Source organism: Cephus cinctus, unplaced genomic scaffold, assembly GCF_000341935.2.
Source record: "Cephus cinctus unplaced genomic scaffold, Ccin1 Ccin1_scaffold0690, whole genome shotgun sequence".
NCBI lineage: Eukaryota > Metazoa > Arthropoda > Insecta > Hymenoptera > Cephidae > Cephus > Cephus cinctus.
The window spans coordinates 855,528-872,117 of NW_014333313.1; the positions used below are offsets into that span (position 1 = coordinate 855,528).

At 40.1% G+C, this 16,590-nt stretch overlaps 2 protein-coding genes across 3 annotated transcripts in view; both read right to left on the bottom strand.

The window, feature by feature from the left end:
- Positions 1–6,844, bottom strand: part of LOC107269855 (cysteine-rich motor neuron 1 protein) — a 108,532-nt gene extending 101,688 nt beyond the window's left edge. The window contains exons 1-3 of one of the 2 annotated variants that reach the window (XM_015744190.2): positions 6,652–6,844; positions 5,328–5,712; positions 3,507–3,649 (exon numbers count right to left, since the gene is read on the bottom strand). In XM_015744190.2, the coding sequence (XP_015599676.1) occupies positions 3,507–3,649; positions 5,328–5,473 (289 nt within the window). In that variant the 5' untranslated portion in view covers positions 5,474–5,712; positions 6,652–6,844. Of the gene's footprint in view, positions 1–3,506; positions 3,650–5,327; positions 6,052–6,651 lie in introns of those variants that run through there. The other variant, XM_025087302.1, reaches the window with a different exon arrangement.
- Positions 6,845–12,564: 5,720 nt separating this feature from the next.
- Positions 12,565–16,561, bottom strand: LOC107269941. Its single transcript, XM_015744398.2, has 6 exons — positions 16,378–16,561; positions 15,449–15,693; positions 15,016–15,338; positions 14,692–14,935; positions 14,322–14,602; positions 12,565–13,354 (listed from the first exon to the last, which is right to left on the bottom strand). The coding sequence occupies exons 1-6, from the start codon at positions 16,445–16,447 to the stop codon at positions 13,114–13,116; spliced, it is 1,404 nt and encodes a 467-aa protein (XP_015599884.1). The 5' UTR covers positions 16,448–16,561; the 3' UTR covers positions 12,565–13,113.
- Positions 16,562–16,590: the final 29 nt, after the last annotated feature.

The window sequence follows — 16,590 nt, forward strand, 5'->3', positions numbered from 1 at the left end:
ACCTAGGGTGGGGGGGGGGGGACAATGGGAACAACTGACGCGATCCACACGGTCACGCGAAATCCATGGATAGAACTTTTGAATAAATTCCACGGCTCGACTTTAATGTAAACATCAGATGGCTAATCTAATTTGTTCTCCTCCATGGCCAACCCATGCTATTCCATGAATACTGAGCGTGCAGAGCGCAGCCATCTCAACGTCAACGAACATCGTACGGTTTCAACACACAACCGCGTCTCAAGGTGTTCTCAGTGGTTGCGTAACACGTATATACACACACCCTATAGAACGGCATAGGTACGCAAGCCCTTGTGCAGCTCTTTAACACCTCACCCGGTATACTGGATGCGCCTCCACGCCGACAAGGAAGAGGCAAACATCGTTGCACGGAATAACAATATAACGAAAGGTACCAACATTGCCTTTTTTTTTTTCGAGATTCGTATTCTTTTCCGCAGTGCAGAATGTTTCTCTTGAGATTCCCAAACAGTCTTTTACCCTGTTTCTCTCTTTCTGCCGCCGGAATGCAAAACCAGCCTCTGCGACAGTCCAAAGGAATCTCTTTCGCGGAGGCCACTCTCTGTCCTGCATGACCCTCGATGACATCCTATGGTAATATTAACGTAAAGACTTGGTCTCGTCGACTGAAACGACCGGTAGCCAAATCGATCCGTCATTGACGCCACGGACGGTTTACACGTGCACGATCGTTTTCGAATGGTCGACCGTGTATAGCGACTTTACGAAAACAACCGCAGAGTAGTTAACCCACGAGCACTCGTCGATAAATCTGAACCAGCCTTGTTGCAGGTTATCAGGCGTGGACGCTGCTTCACTTCCGTCGTCCTTCCAATATCGATTCCCGGTAGTTACATGCGGACGACAATGCAACCGAGCAATTTCGGCATCTCGCTTATGACCGCATCCCGTATATGTATATATCCTATATACGTACGTACGTGATAGCAGCTACTCTGCCCTTACGTACATTGCATATGGCTACCAGGCATAGGTAGTTACATGTGAAATTGACTTTATAACAAATTTTCCGCTTCTTGATCGGATTTTGGGATCCCCGAAGCACGACGTCCTTAAGGCGGAGTCTGTCAACTCGATATATGTATATCTACACCCTCATATTCAGGGCTTAAGGCTTTACGAGTTACGTTTGCATCGTAAAGAGAAGGGCGACGAACGAACGAAAGCAATTTCCCTGTGAGCTTCCTTGTACCGTGTTACGAAAAAAAAAAATGAAGATTTATTAACCACGTCAAGCGTCAAGGTACGATTGTAGCCGTTGAATAGACAAATCGACAGAGTGACGAGTTTGACGATTCGTGAGGGACTGGTATACGTCTGTCTCTCTCTTACCCATATAAGATCCCATGAGTCTCGCTCTCTCGCACTCGCGCCAGGTATAGAAAACTTCGAAATTTCGAAGAGTGTCCCCTCTCTCGTTACTTCGATTATTTTCACTTTATAACCAATCGCACTGCCTGGTAATCGATAACACGTACGATGAACATATATTACATTTAATTTAACAATATCGTTCAATTTTACCGAATCTAAAACTTCGCTAGACCCATGGATCCTTGTATCGATCCCCGTATCAATGTACGTTGAAATACATACAGTGTTTTACCTTGAGACGGAACTTTGTACCAAGTTGGGGGTTGGATATGAATCGATAAAAAAAAAACATATGAAACCTACTCAAGGACCGATACCCCTGGAAATATACGTGATTACGTTAAAAAAAAACAATTTTCCATTTTTCAATTATTATTCAACGTAATCAACGAGTCAGTTAACCTGTCGCCGCGCTTATTCCTCCACACGCTGGTGGGGGGGGTGGGTCGCAATTATTTTTCTTGATTCTTTTGATCGATGCCGGCAATATCTCCCACGGATTAATATTTCCCAATTAGGAGAATCCCGCTGGGGAATAAATCCGTCGTTGTTGGTTCGATCCATCTAAGTGTCCAGCGAGGAAGGCACCTCGGGAGGAACTGCCGCGCGACTTGTATAAGAAACGCTCATCCCCAATCTTCTCTGGTAAAAGTATACGTGGCCCACAGTGCCCGGCTGCTGCGTTGAAACTCCTAATACGATTTATACTGACATAAATTACCGTCGGCGGCAAACGCCGTTCGCGTTCAAAGTAGCTTATCTGTCCCGCTTTTACGGACACGCTGGCAAATTAATTTTAAAGCGGCCATGGCATGTTATTTAACGCAGCCGGGGGACTAGTGGAAAATGCCTATTTGCTGGTTATATATATATATATATATATACGTATATACAAAATCAGTGTACACGTGCCAACAAAACTACGGGCTATAAAAATACACAAACATATATTTGCATAAGGGATGCGCAGATTTTGGTGATGCAATTTGGCATCCTACACACCAGCCGTATATCGGATGCCACTAGAATTTTTCTTTCAAAGCAATTTTTTCTATCTTCCACAAATTTCAACGCCGTCTCTGACGTCGGAGGTAGAAAATTCGCAGACTTGTTGGGAAAATCGTGTCGATATAGATTATTTTTCTCTTCCTCAGGATACAAACTTGAAACTGACACGAAAGGCGTTGAGCGATTGTCAACGACAAAGAGGGAGAGATTTTTTTTTTCCGAATGCTCCAATTATTTTCTTTCTTCTATTTCTCACTAGAGAATGCCTCGCCATTCGAATCGACTCCGTATTTACTGAAACTACCGAACGATTCAGTAACGAGGTTCCCTCCTCGTGGCTCGATGAAAGAACTTTCCTCCTGGGAACTTTATTTTACAGAACTTGACAAATCTCATTGAGCCGTGGCTGCATTAGTGTAGGGTTGGTATACAGGTGCGAGGAAATGGCGATAAAATTAGAGCGAGAGCAAAGTAAGGAGAGAGAGAGAGAGAGAGAGAGAGCGCGAGAGGTATTAAAAAGAAAATCGAGTGTGGCTTTGGTAAACACATAGGGGGGTTTTGTATCGTTAAGTTAATGAAATACAATGTATATGTATATACGACGTATAATAAAACTTTTATCCCAGGTGAAACTAACTTACCCGTTTACGGTAATCCGGCTAGAGTTTCTGTAACAGCAGTTACGGCTGTATCGAGATACACTGGGGTCAGGGCAAAAAGAAAAGATTTCAGTTCATCCAGCCCAAAAGGAATGGGTTATGCGCGGCAACTGAAATGAATTCAGGATTTCTACGTGCAAACTACACGAGCGTGTACGTAAGTACGTACTTGAATTTCCCAGGTACGGGTCACGGTAGTGTTACGATATAGGTTATAGTTTAAATTGTAAAATCTGCTGTTCGCCAGCGAACCTGGCGGGCCGCTGGCGAACTTTGGCAAGCTTCCCAGAATGCATCGCGTCGTACGTCTCGTGCCAGAATGTACTACGTGAATCAATTGGAGTCTTCAACGGACAACGTCACGCGAGTCAGAGTCCTTTGTTATTCGTAAACGAAACTTTTTCGATAATATTCATTACTCACTCGTGCAAGTGCCTTCGTCGACTTCCCGTGCGTGGTCCAGCAAGTTCCTGATCACGCACTGCAGGCCGACTGCGCAACTTCCGGAAAAGCCAAAAAGGCCGCCGCAGGGTTCGCCTTCGACACGCGCGCACACTTTGCAACACCTGAAAAAGAGAAATGGATTTTTGGCTCTATTAAATGAATTCTTTATTCCCATGACGAACTTCTTATTTAAGCCACGCTCGAGTTTTTCTTCGGGACGGATCCGTTGAGTAATAGTTCAGGTACGGACGGAATGATTAACGACTCGTATACGCACGTGAGTGAAAACAATTGTTTTTTTTTTTTTTCAGTCGGTTCAAATGACTTCTCGTTCTGCATGCCCGAGAGTAATTTTTTTTAACTATTAATTCAATAACACCCTTTTTGGCCTGTCACCCCTACACGTTAATATCCATATTGAAAATTCGATTTCGTTGTAAATTCATAAAGCGGTTATCGTTACGTATATATAAATATATTTTGTACCAGTACCAAATGCCCTATAACCCGCTATATACGTCTGTAACATCAATGAACGCGGTTCAACTCTTTGTCAACAAATATATTCTCTACACTTCGATACTTGCAACACGAAATGTCCATCTGTCACGGTGTAACTTTCAGTTCGATCAATTGAACGGAATATTTGTAACTGTAACACAGTTCTACGTACGTTTCATGAAATATTGAAACCCCTTATTCGTACATTATTTATACAGGGTGTTCCATTCGCATTGTATCAATGTCTAATATCAGCCAAAGCGTAATTAAAAATTCGTATGCAAAGTAATTAGTCGCGGGTTGAGACGGATAAAGATATAAAATTCATATACATATACCCAGTGGCCATGAAATTCATCACGAAAGTATCGAAATGAATTCACCGAGTGATTTTAGCGAATTTCACATTCGAATCGCGGAAAATCCTTTTAAAGTCGTCGACTCTCAGTGTCCTGGGTGAAAAGACTTTTTGCTCCCGTCTCCTACTTATAACCACACTTTGGCTTTCTTTCCGTCTACGTGAAATCCCGGAATTTTCTTCTTCCCACAATCCCCCACTAGACGAGAACTGGATAAGAAGAATTTATACATCCTGACTGTCGTATTCGCGCTTACGTAGAACAGTCCAAGTACACTGTAAGAACGATCGCGTGTAACGATAAATTTGACAAATCGAACATACACAAGATTCTCATTAGAAAGTACAATAGCGTACAAAAGTTCAAAAATTGATCGATCAGAGCAATAAGAAAAATTTTTCACAGGTGACGTTTAATACTGAATATCATTTATATACCTTACCCAGTAATTTAGTCTATTGCAAAAAAATATCAAAATTTACTTAGCACGATACACAAAATCAAGGTTACCAACTTTACAGAACAAAAATTTCGGTTACCTAATTGACTCTGAATTTACCAAGAACCGATGATCTATCCATATAGGCATACACCAATATAGGCATATACAGCCCTGACCAAATGAAACCATCCTATCCAGGGTTCGATCCTTCACTCCATAGTTAGAAAACCCAGCAAGGGGAATGATGATGATATTAGGGTATGGCAATAACGTCAGGGAACGATCAGCGTAACCCTAAATCTTTATCGGTAGCAATTCGCGCATATACGACAGGACCATAAGTTCTTCCGTGAATCCTTGAAAATCAAAGGGGATCCAATACAGATGAAATATACGAGTTTACCAAGACACATTTATTTTTTCTATTCTATTTTCTCTACACCGCTCTGTATTCCATTTCGTATCAATTTAGCTTATTATTATTATTATAACACGTACTTGCAGGGATCCCAGGTCAGACCGCCAGGACAGTCCTCGTCGGTAAGAAGATCACATTCCAATGGCGAGCACACACAGGACAATGCTCTTGCGACCGCGACCGACAATACCACAATTCCCCCCAAAAATACAAGCGGAACTCTCATTTTCGTTTAATTAATCAAGTCCCGCCGTTTCGTTTTTTTTTCTCCTTCCAGTCCTTTCTCCCCCACTCCGAAACCTCTACCCGCTTCCCCCCTCTGCTCTTTCACGGGTTATTAATTGCCGTCCGATTGAATTTCACGATCCGAGTCAATCGCGTGGATTATAATGATTTCGATACATTTGACTGATAATTCCAGTTACTTTCTGGGCCATTACATTTCACTTCGGAGCGTCGTGGACTCTGCGAAAGGGAAGCCAATACTTGTTTTCACTCTGGTACCCTTTACTTATGGATTCTCCCGGAGTGCGAGTGCATTCTCTTCTATTGTTTACTAGTATGCATTTCTTGGTAGACTACATTCTTCAAATACTCTGTGCATATTTATACGTGTATATTCAGGTACGCGCACGATCACAGTGCCTTTTGTGTTTGAATATTCCGGCTTTCGCGCTCGATTAGAGACTCGTCCTAGCCGGAGGTGCGGCTTAAGCGGAGTAACCGGTAAAACTGTCACGTTGACGCGAAACTTCGTTAAGACGTTCGACTTTTTCTTTCCCGACCGCGTCGGAGATTCGAGAGAGAAAAATATAAAAATAAAGCTCGCATCTAACGGGTGACCTCGTAGCTACTTCACACAACGGTTTGTTTGTTTGCCGGTACGGCCGATGCGGTACTTTGGACTACGTGCCATAAAGGTTCAGGACATTTCTACCCTTGAAATTGTATGCAGCATTTCGAAATTGTACGTTTTGCTAATATCGTAATGCGGACTTCTGCCGTAATCAGTTATATGCTATGGAACCGCAATGCTGCACGATTCGAAATACACGGTGAACGATATCCAGTGTTGTAGATAATGGCGGAGTGAATGTATAAGTAAAGCTTAATGAATATCGATAAAAATAATTAACGACTGAATTTTTAGTGGTGGTAAAATTTTTTAAAGTTCCGAAACGCCGTAGTATGCTATAGGAAATTGGGGGAATGAAAATATGATTTTTAAGCGAGAATGGAATATGACGATTTATATAAATGGCATGTGTGATCGTGTGCCTTGTTTAAAAACAATTATAATTATTGTATAAAATATATTCGATACTTTGATTGTAATTAGTTAAAGATTTTATCGATAACTTTTTTTTTAAATCTTAAGTCAATCAATTGAAATCAGCTACTAACTTTTACGATAATTCTGAAAGAAAAAATTGCCACGATTCGCTCATGGAAGATTGGCTAGTAAAATGATACTGATGTCAATTGAAATTATAAATCCCATAATAAAATTCACTTCACGCCCGGCGTCGTTGCGAGTATGAGACTGTCGTAACGAGAGCGCGTAAACTCGAAGCGGCTGGTTTGTCGGGTGAACGTGCACTGATGGGAAGAGTCGCGCGAGACTGGGCGCCGCGACGCGCCGCGTCGCGTCGGCGCTTTTCTTACCTTGAAACACCGTTAGTCCGATAGGCGACTCTACTTTGTCGTATGTTATAAGCCGTAACTCGACCCTAATGTCCATCGAATGTCGATGAGTCTGCCGAGTCGTTGACGTCCCCCCCGCCCCTCTTTTTTTTTCCCTAAAATAAGGAATATCACGGGAAAAGAAAGGCATACGAAGTTTTCCATGAAGCGACAAGAAACCTGAAAGATTCGCGCTGCGCGTATGGTAATTTTATTTCGTAGAGGCTGCTACTTGGCCGCTGGAAGGATTTTTATACCTCGTAGCCATTCTTCCAGACCTCATTAAACGAGCCATAATATGGAATCCCTACGTTCTACCTTGTTCGCGTAAACGTCCATTAGGAAGATTATTTATTTATCTAGAAAATTCGGGAGAGCTGAGAACCCTCTTCACTTTATTGCAGATCAGCCGTATACATGTACAAGGCAGGTGGCACTCGCTCTCAAATGAGGTGTGTACGATTCGATTACTAGTCGTACAACTTTCGCTGAACGAATCGACAGTTGGACGAAGTAGATTGCGGAAAAAGAGGCTCTGAGAACGATAGACAGAGAGAGAAAGGGAAAGGGAGGAAGAGAGAAAGAGATGACGAAGCGAGAACAACATTCAGGAATCGCGAGATGTTTCATTGATTATAATAATTGAAATCAAAGCCTTTTGTTACAGCTACTTTGCAATTCCGTATTTTGACATTAATCTCGTTGAGCTCTACTCTTTCCCCACGAAGAGAGCACTTGGTGTATAGCATTATAAATAATATATTTATATACCAGTACTATACCCTACTGTCATTTTACACAAGTCCATAAAAGAATTACGAGTGTCAGACTAATTATTTATGACAGTTAAAACTAATAATATTACAGTACGACATATACATATATAAAAGGCAATTTTCACATATGATACAAAGTAACGTTAATGAGTAAATTACCTTAGCTCGACCGTCGATAAAAAGATATTCATTAGAGTTATAACTTCTTTCGCCATAGAAAGTAGAAATGATATTAAATACATTGTAGTCACCTTCCACTCGCTCTGATATCATTTGATTCTCCACGTTGGATATAGATACACCTACAGCCAATCCCCTCGGAACGAAATTTCATATTTGATGAAGACCGTAGGGTCCGAGAAAACCCATAACCTCAAAGAACCCGGCGTCAACGTCTACCTCGGTTTTCGCCATTGAAATTAGAATCCGCCTACTGACCGGCCATGCATCCCTCTAAAAAGCCTTCAACTGTAAATACACGTATTCACCGAAAATTCGCACAGTTCCTACCAACCTAACCTAACCGTATAAATGAATGTAGCCAACAGAACCTTTCACCGCACTAGGGATATACGTCTTTGCATACAGCCAATGGGAGCATCGAACGGTGTCAAGTATTTCCTATTCTATGGACGAGGGTTGCGCGGAAAAGTTTTGTGAAATCCCTGTTTGTATCCTACGGCCACAAGAGCACTATCGGTAATGTCCAAACGTTATTCTCCCGAGGACGGAATTCAAAATGGGAATTAGGCTCCGTCTGTCGGAATCTGATGGCGGCTGCTCTCGAGTTGACTCACAATCGTGAAATCGTCAGTCGGAAATACGATTCGTTGACGCTTATCGCTTCTTGGTTGGTGGTAACAATATTGGATTCTATTTGAATGCGTGTCTCTATAGAAATTAATAAAATTATATGACTAGGGTAGTATACTCGAGAATAATGACTTGCAAGGTACATACCATAACATCACAACTTGGGATATACGACGTCGTTCTCGATTCTACTTCGAGCGGTGAGCAAAACTCGAGGCAACTACTGGCATACGGAGTTGGTCAGACAATAGCCTCTTCAAGTAAAAACTTTATCCTGCTCGTCCTGCGAGAGTAATGCTGCTTCGCGAACGAAACACCTTGAACTCTTAACCTTTTAACCGAGTTCTGATTAAAGTGCTACGCGTTATGACATTCAAGTGCTAATGACTGTGTCTAATTTTATCAGAAACATTTTAAGTGAAAGAATACATTGTAGTCAATTTTCTATATCTCTTCTAGGAGAATCAGATAGAAATGAGAGAGAAAGGATGATGAATGAGCAAACTGAGCTTCATTAACAAACGAGAACAGACTAGTTCCCTGAGGCTAAATATTCGCCAACTAGTGGGAAGTTCCTAGTGGAAGAAAAGAGGACTTGAAGATAGTCATGTGACTTGTGAAGAAGAACTGTGATATTCGTTTCCGACTGTAAAATGAATGAACCCTAAGCAGTAGGTCTAGGTAATTAATATCTATATTATTCGTTGGTTCACTATTAGAAAATTCTTTTGGCTTTGAAGGCTATGAACAATAGAACTACGGTGTTTGAAATGGAATTATGTAAATTATCAACGTATCTCTTTTCTCTCGCCTAGTTGCCATTTAAAAAACTAGCTTTGTAACCTCCAAAACGCATGGATTTTGATCACTCCGGGGGAACCTGTAACTGTGTGACTAAGGTAGATCGTTTGCCCCTACCATCAAACTCTGGCTATAATAAATTGCAACGTTTTATTTCTCGCGAGCTTTCTCTCTCTCTCTCTCTTTTTTTTTTTCACACGGTACAGACACAAGCACTAGCCAAGCGAGTGAGGCGGGGCCGCTTTCATTTCACTTGTAAATGCAATCGAGCTAAAACCCACGGAGCTTTCGAGATATTAGTATGAATAATTGTCCCGACCCCTAATTTCGCAATGATATACTCTTTTTTTTTTCTTTTTACTTTCTAGGCCAAGCGAGCTCGACGATGTATATCAAGGATGCGACGCAATAGACCTTCAGAGAGATTATGATATCCCAGTGAACTATGAATAAATTATCTGATCCTGTGCACTGAGCTGCCATCTGAGTAAGACTAGGTACACTGGATCTCTGCCATTGGGACAAAGTTCAATTGGGAAGTTCTTGCATGAAATATGATGCAACGTGCACCCCATGCGAATCGGTTGCATTTGAAACTGCATTTCATCATCATGGATATACGGATGTTAATATATATATACGTTCACTTTGACCATTTGATTTCTTACTTTTACTGTATATATGCTTATTGTAACATATGATTAATTTAATTTTTTCATTTCTTAAAAACGCAGCTTCTGCATTTCGTGAAAATATCCTTGATCAATATACGGTCACTGTTCGACAAGGGTGAAATCCAATTAATGCGAATGGTGAAGGGTTTATCGGATTGGACATTCGTGGAATCGTACCGCAGAGGATGCTGTGGATTTTGTGAGAAAGAATGAAGAGAGTAAAGGGGAATCAAAATCCCAAAGGCTGACCAGAATACGGGCTTGCTTATTATAGGAAACCGTTATCGTGATTTTACTTGATCCGAGGATTTTTAACAGCCGGAGATTTTCTGGAGAAAATGAATAAAAAAAATAAAAGGAAAAGAAATCCGATCTTTGATCAGTTCCTGGTACTTCGAACCAGTGTTTACATTTATGATTTGATTTGATGAAAAAAAACACGATCCATATAAAATTACAGTCAGATTCGTACAGGCAGCTAATTCAACACTGTAACGAAGCACGTCGATTCAGAATTCCCCAAGGTATTGAATTTTACAAAAAAATGTATAACACTTCCACACAAATCTACATTTTGGCAATCCGTTGAGAACAATTATCACTGGTCTAACAAAAAAAATGGTGTTCAATGGATTTTTTTTTTATTGCCATAAGCTTCATCCTGTTCCAAGGTAAAGACGAAGAGATATAAATACATAGAGGGTAGATGAAGTTGGTGTTTGTAGAGAATCCTGGAGGATGCTAGAGAACGAGTGTGGCTTAGGGTCGTGGACGGGTCGGAGGAGCGTTTATGTAACAATGTCTAAAGAACATCTATACCGTGAGTAAACTCAATTATCCTGAGGCTGGACCCTAGAGGGAGGAAATGGTCCTCGGGTTGTATACCGCACATAGAGAAAATAATAGCAGCAGGTAGAGAAATACGTGAAACAAGCCAAAGGAGATGGTCTGAAGAATGGGCAGTAAACTGAACTACTTGCGTATATGGGACCACCGGGCTTATGTTGCTCGTATCAAGCAGCTTCTTCATTTAAAGAAACTGACGTCAACTACCTACCACTCGCGCGAAACTACCCTCCTAGCCGCTATCGAACTTAAGCGCACCCTCTCCTCGTATCTTTTGCTTCCCATTCTCTGACTTTCGTCCCTTCCCTCTCTCCCTTTCATTTCTTCCAGCTGGCACATCTCTACGTCACTCGAAACCGCATTAAACTTTCCCTTCCCTAACTTGTACCTGTGCCTCTATATCTACCCATCCATACAGCTAAGAACCCCCCTACAGAAATGAATGGTTCCTCTCGATTACTCGAATAACTCTGAATTTCCATATGAATTTATTTTGCTCGTATCCATTAAGATAAAAATTTCATAATTCTTTAAATTAGCTCAGGTGACATGTATATAGAGATATAATTGTGAATCTGTGCAATATCTATTGTCGTTACGTTACACGTTTTTAAGACTTTAATAAAAGTTTCAGATACATTCTCGCTTTGGATCTACGAGTGTCTTCATGGATACTGGAAAACTCCCAGGGGATAATCGCTCACGATATGGACTTGAAACTGAAGTGGGTGCTGGTCGTATTAATATTTCAAGCTTTATGCTTTGCTGGGAATATATTTCTAGCTGGACTCAGATCTATCCTCACTAGAAAATGTAATCTTTCAATATCTACATGAGGCTTACATGAAATTATATATATAGATTTATACATAGTTCTTACACATGACCATGTCTATGCCATTATATATCTTCTGTTGTGTTCTCGACACTATCTCAAGCTGAATAGCTGACTTAATGTTTTCACTTAACGTTTAAACTTTGGCCTGCGTATTTAGACGAACCATGAATGTTAAGGAGATTATAAACTCCAGAGAAAAGTATGCTACGTTTCTATATTCTTAAATCCATTATTTCAGAGAGTGCTTCTCGTCTTCGTCAGAGGTTTCAACTCCCTCATTTGGTTAGCGTCGAAATGCCTCTCTACTTTTACATAGAGTAAAGCCACTCGTATTTGTATAAAGGGAATATCTTGAAAGATGGCAGATAACTAGATGACTTGATAGAAAAAGGGTCTGGGTCTAGAGGGTCTGTTCACTAGAAAGGACATATAAAATAAGGAATAAGCAAGGCATTGTTCTTCTCTCCATTGTACCAGATCGAAATCTAGATCCAGATCCATATTCGGTAGTAGAATTTTGTAGTTGGGAAAAGCTTTGCCTCACGGCTGAGCTCAGCTTCGCGCGGCTCAGTTCACCCGGTAAATCTTTTTAGTTTTACGGCACGGATTTCGCGGGCTAACTTTTTAGAATCCGTCAAGGGGATGAACATGTCTGGGGGCGGAACGAGACGGCGAAGGAGGTCGGATCGATACAAACGATTCCATTAATTTAAATAAAATATCGGCTAGGAGAAGTTTTGCCCTTTTCTTATATCGGGATCGAAGATTGATTCAGGCTATATGAGACTCTTCGTTGAATGTAAACTCGATGATAGAAGTTTTCGCAAAATTAATACGTAACTCGAACTGATCGTGAGAGGAGATCTCTTTTGAATATGCACGCGTGTGTATGTACGAAATAGATAATCTATAATCAATATTTTATACCCGTTGGGTATAACGTTCCATTACGCAAATTATAATTTACAAATTTTTATCCATTTCTTTGATATATACTTTCTGGATTTCAAGATGTTTGATACTTCCTTTAGAAAGGAATAATAACGAAAGCGCAATTCTATCAACCTGGAATTTCTGATACTTTAACCTTTCGGTGAGTGCATGTAATTTTAATTAAATTTTTGTATCAAAAATATATTTATATTAAAATTTGCAGCTATGAACATATATTTAAACGTTCAAGGATAAAGAAATGGATGCTTGGATACACGATGAAGGCAATGAACGAGCTTCAAAGAGAATATCCCAAATTATCAAAATATCTTAAATAATTAATATCTACAAATCTATTCAGAAGAGATGCGAATAATACAACGGATACATTCGTCGAGTTCTCTAAATTTAAAATACCCTATCTACGGTAACGATCTTTCAGTTTTTGCTTTCCCTGCAACTGTGCAGAAAAAAAATAACGACATATATTTCTAAAGAATTTCTACGATGGTCCACGTTCTTCCTCGCTCTCGGAAAAGGGTCCTTGATCTTCTTCATCTTGAAGTGATGGTGGAGGTCCTTCCAAGAGAATGTCATCGACAGGAGGCAGTCCCTGAAGGAATCTCGCCTTCTCCTCTATATCAGGAATTTTTTCATGAATCAATTTCTCAACGTCGACCTTGTCCAGTTCATCCTGAATGCGTCTCTTGATGGGTCCTTCCAGAGCGTCCATAATTTGGTACCTGCGAACACATCGCAATTCAATTCAGATTCCAGGATAACAGTGCGCCAGCAACAAGTAGAAAAATACTAAAACCAATACATATATCTTCTAAGTAGAATCAAAAACAAGAAATCCAATTAAAAACGAGCAGGCTAGCGAGTAAACTTTGGAAACTTTCTTTTTTTTTTCAGATTGCAACCAGAAATGTTTGCAGGCATACAAACCCAAAAAAAAAGAGGACAAAAAAGTTTTGCGACTACATACACACAGATATTATTTGAAGTGTATGCGGATATTAACGTGCAGTTTGAATGTCTAACAAAAAAAAAAAGATACCCCAGCTATACCCGGTCCAAATAGTACTCGACAAAAAAATTCAATCAGGTAATGAATCGGGAAAATCGGGAGATGGAAAATTTAATCAGGTCGTATAACAACAAGTTTGAATAGAAGATAAAAAAAGGAAAATCCAGAGTATTACTCCGTGATGTTAATACAAATTTCTGATCGATCCCGGAGAGCAGTCTCACTGAAAAATTATCTCGTTCCGTAATAGCGAACTTTAAGTTGCACTGAATGTACATTTATCTCTGGTAACAATGAACGTATCTAAGTTACCGACTGTGTGCTCCTCTTAAAGAAAGACTACCGTCAGAAAGATCGTACGTAAACTTTACACCGAAGAAACGTGAGAACTCGTTCGTCCGGAACGTTTGAAGGGTCTGTGCTGTGGTTAATCTATTCCCCAGGAGAACAACCTCAGGGCGAAAGATATAAACTTTTTCGGGTTACGCGTCTTTCATGAAATTATTAAAGTGCTGTCTGTGCCGTGTAACATAATCTGAGCCAGAATGACATAAGGGTATCAAAAAGCACGGATGCTTCTTTTAGAAATTCGATGGCATCGATCGCTATCAATACTTTCTCAAAGTATCACGCTCTTTGGCATGCTATATCTTTTAAGGAACGGCAAAAGTTGGCGAGACCTTAATAGATTTGGCAATATATTCACGCTGGCTTCCATGATGTAATCGAGTGTGCCAGCTCCGTGAATTCTGGCCTGAATGTTGCCCAACTCGAGATTCAACTCCTCCAAAGTTGCTCGCTTCCTAGTATCCAGAGGTTGGCTCAGGTTAACTTGTACTCTGAAATAGTCGATGGTGAAGGACACGGTGCCTGCCCTTGATAATGCACCACCTATTACGCTCACCTCCCAGTGAGTCCTTCCTTCTATCTCTTGGGTACCAACGTCCACCAGTGCGTATACCTAGCGACGTGAAATTGAATTAAAGCAAGTGGAAGGTTTAATCGTTTGAATAATATTAATAGAATATAATAGATCTTCGAACAGCTTACCTTGGCATCTTCCATGGTGACAGTTATATTACCCATACGATAAAAACTTGCCAACCCAGTGACCCACGTATGAGAGGATGTCACTGTGAAGATACCTATGCTCTGGGTGTAATCTTTAATTCTGTAAGGATCGTATCCCATCTGGGATACCTGCTTGCGTGCTTCCGCCACCGCCATGTCGAATGGCGAAATGGAATTAGGGAAGTACTGTGGTAACTGAGATATATGCTTATTAATTTCGCCCCTGCAATCAATAAAATTAATTATTATGCATGCTAATTCTCATAACAGCTAAATTAAAATTATCGTCAATTATATTTGTACCTAATATTTGTGTTTACTTCTTTAAGGATGAAGGGCTTGATACTATCGAATATAAATGTACCAACGGAATTAATCACACTTTGCAAGACAGATCCAAGGAAGTCAAGATTCTTAAAGTCCATGTCTATCGTGTCGAAAGTCAAGTCCATGTCAATATCCTGTGCTTGCAGCTTTCCATCTGTACCAACTTCCAACCTGGCGACTCCCTGGACTTTCACTCCGGTTAACTTTACCGTGAAATCACCGTTCGAACTTGAAAACCAAGATGCGAGCGTGTACTTTCCGCGAATGTTCAAAGTCTCTATACTGATGGACACCGAAACCTGAAACAGATGAAATTTAGATATTTTATAATCGTTGTCCTGCATTCTCATGAATTATTCCTATCTGCACAGAAATTACAATTTTTATTTAACATTTATTCTTTACTGACCTGCATTAGTTTCAGTTCTGATAGTATATTATCGATACGGAATTTTGAAAGCCCGTAGACGTTGATCTCTTTGAAGTTCATCGTGTATATAGAAAATGAATGTTTCATGTCCGGTACTGGCATGGGGTCCGGTATGGGGGCACCGGGAAATCCAACGGGGTCAGTTTGCTGATAATGTTTCAAAATTGCACGAATCTGATCACCGAGACGCTTTTCACCCTCGGCCAATTTTCCTGCATTTTCTCCTGAAACAATGAAAGCCACCGAACATTTAACTTCTTAGTCAACTTTCTACGGAAATCCAATAATGCAGAACAAGAATATTTTCTCGAATAGAGTCAGCTGAGTGTATAATGACAATTCATTATAATATCTGCAAGAGAGTAAGCGGTTTTGCTATTTCTTAACAGGCAAGTAATTAAAGTAATACTACTAAAATATATCTAACATAATATACTTAGTCAGACTGAATGCTCATACATTATCGATTTTGATTCTCTAAATTTATTATAAGACCATTTTATGAATATCGATTTTCAGTACAACCTGTTCAAGTATATCTTACGTTTGTCATTTTTCGTTGTCATCCTTTTTCCCGCATAACAGATTTGTCAGCTGTTTTACTTATGTTTATTATATTATACATTTTCTTCTTCACTTACTTCATCCCCATTATAGGCAACTTTATTTAAGAAATTGCAAATATTCGTGCTCTGTTCATCTGGTTATGTTTACCCGCATATATCATGCAAATTAATCATGACGTAATATTATAATCACAATATAGAATATATCTACAGGGTACAACGTAGTTAAAAAATCCACGCAATATCTAATATAGACTATTGGAAAAAAAAGGTATATAAAACGAATGATATATTATAACCGTCAGTCTTTCTCATGTAATAATATTCAAATGATATATTTACCATCATTGGCTGGATCGCAGGTGCAAACAAGAAAACAGCAGGAAAATAAAAGCAATTTGAAGACTTCCATTTTCTTGCGAATAGAAAGGCGAAGAAGCACTCGAGGAAACTTCTCAGACCGTTTAGTTAGAGCAATACGGCCATGCGACTGAACGACGGTCGAGTGTCGTTCAATTTGATTGGGGATACGTCAGTAAAGTCAGGGAGAGGCAT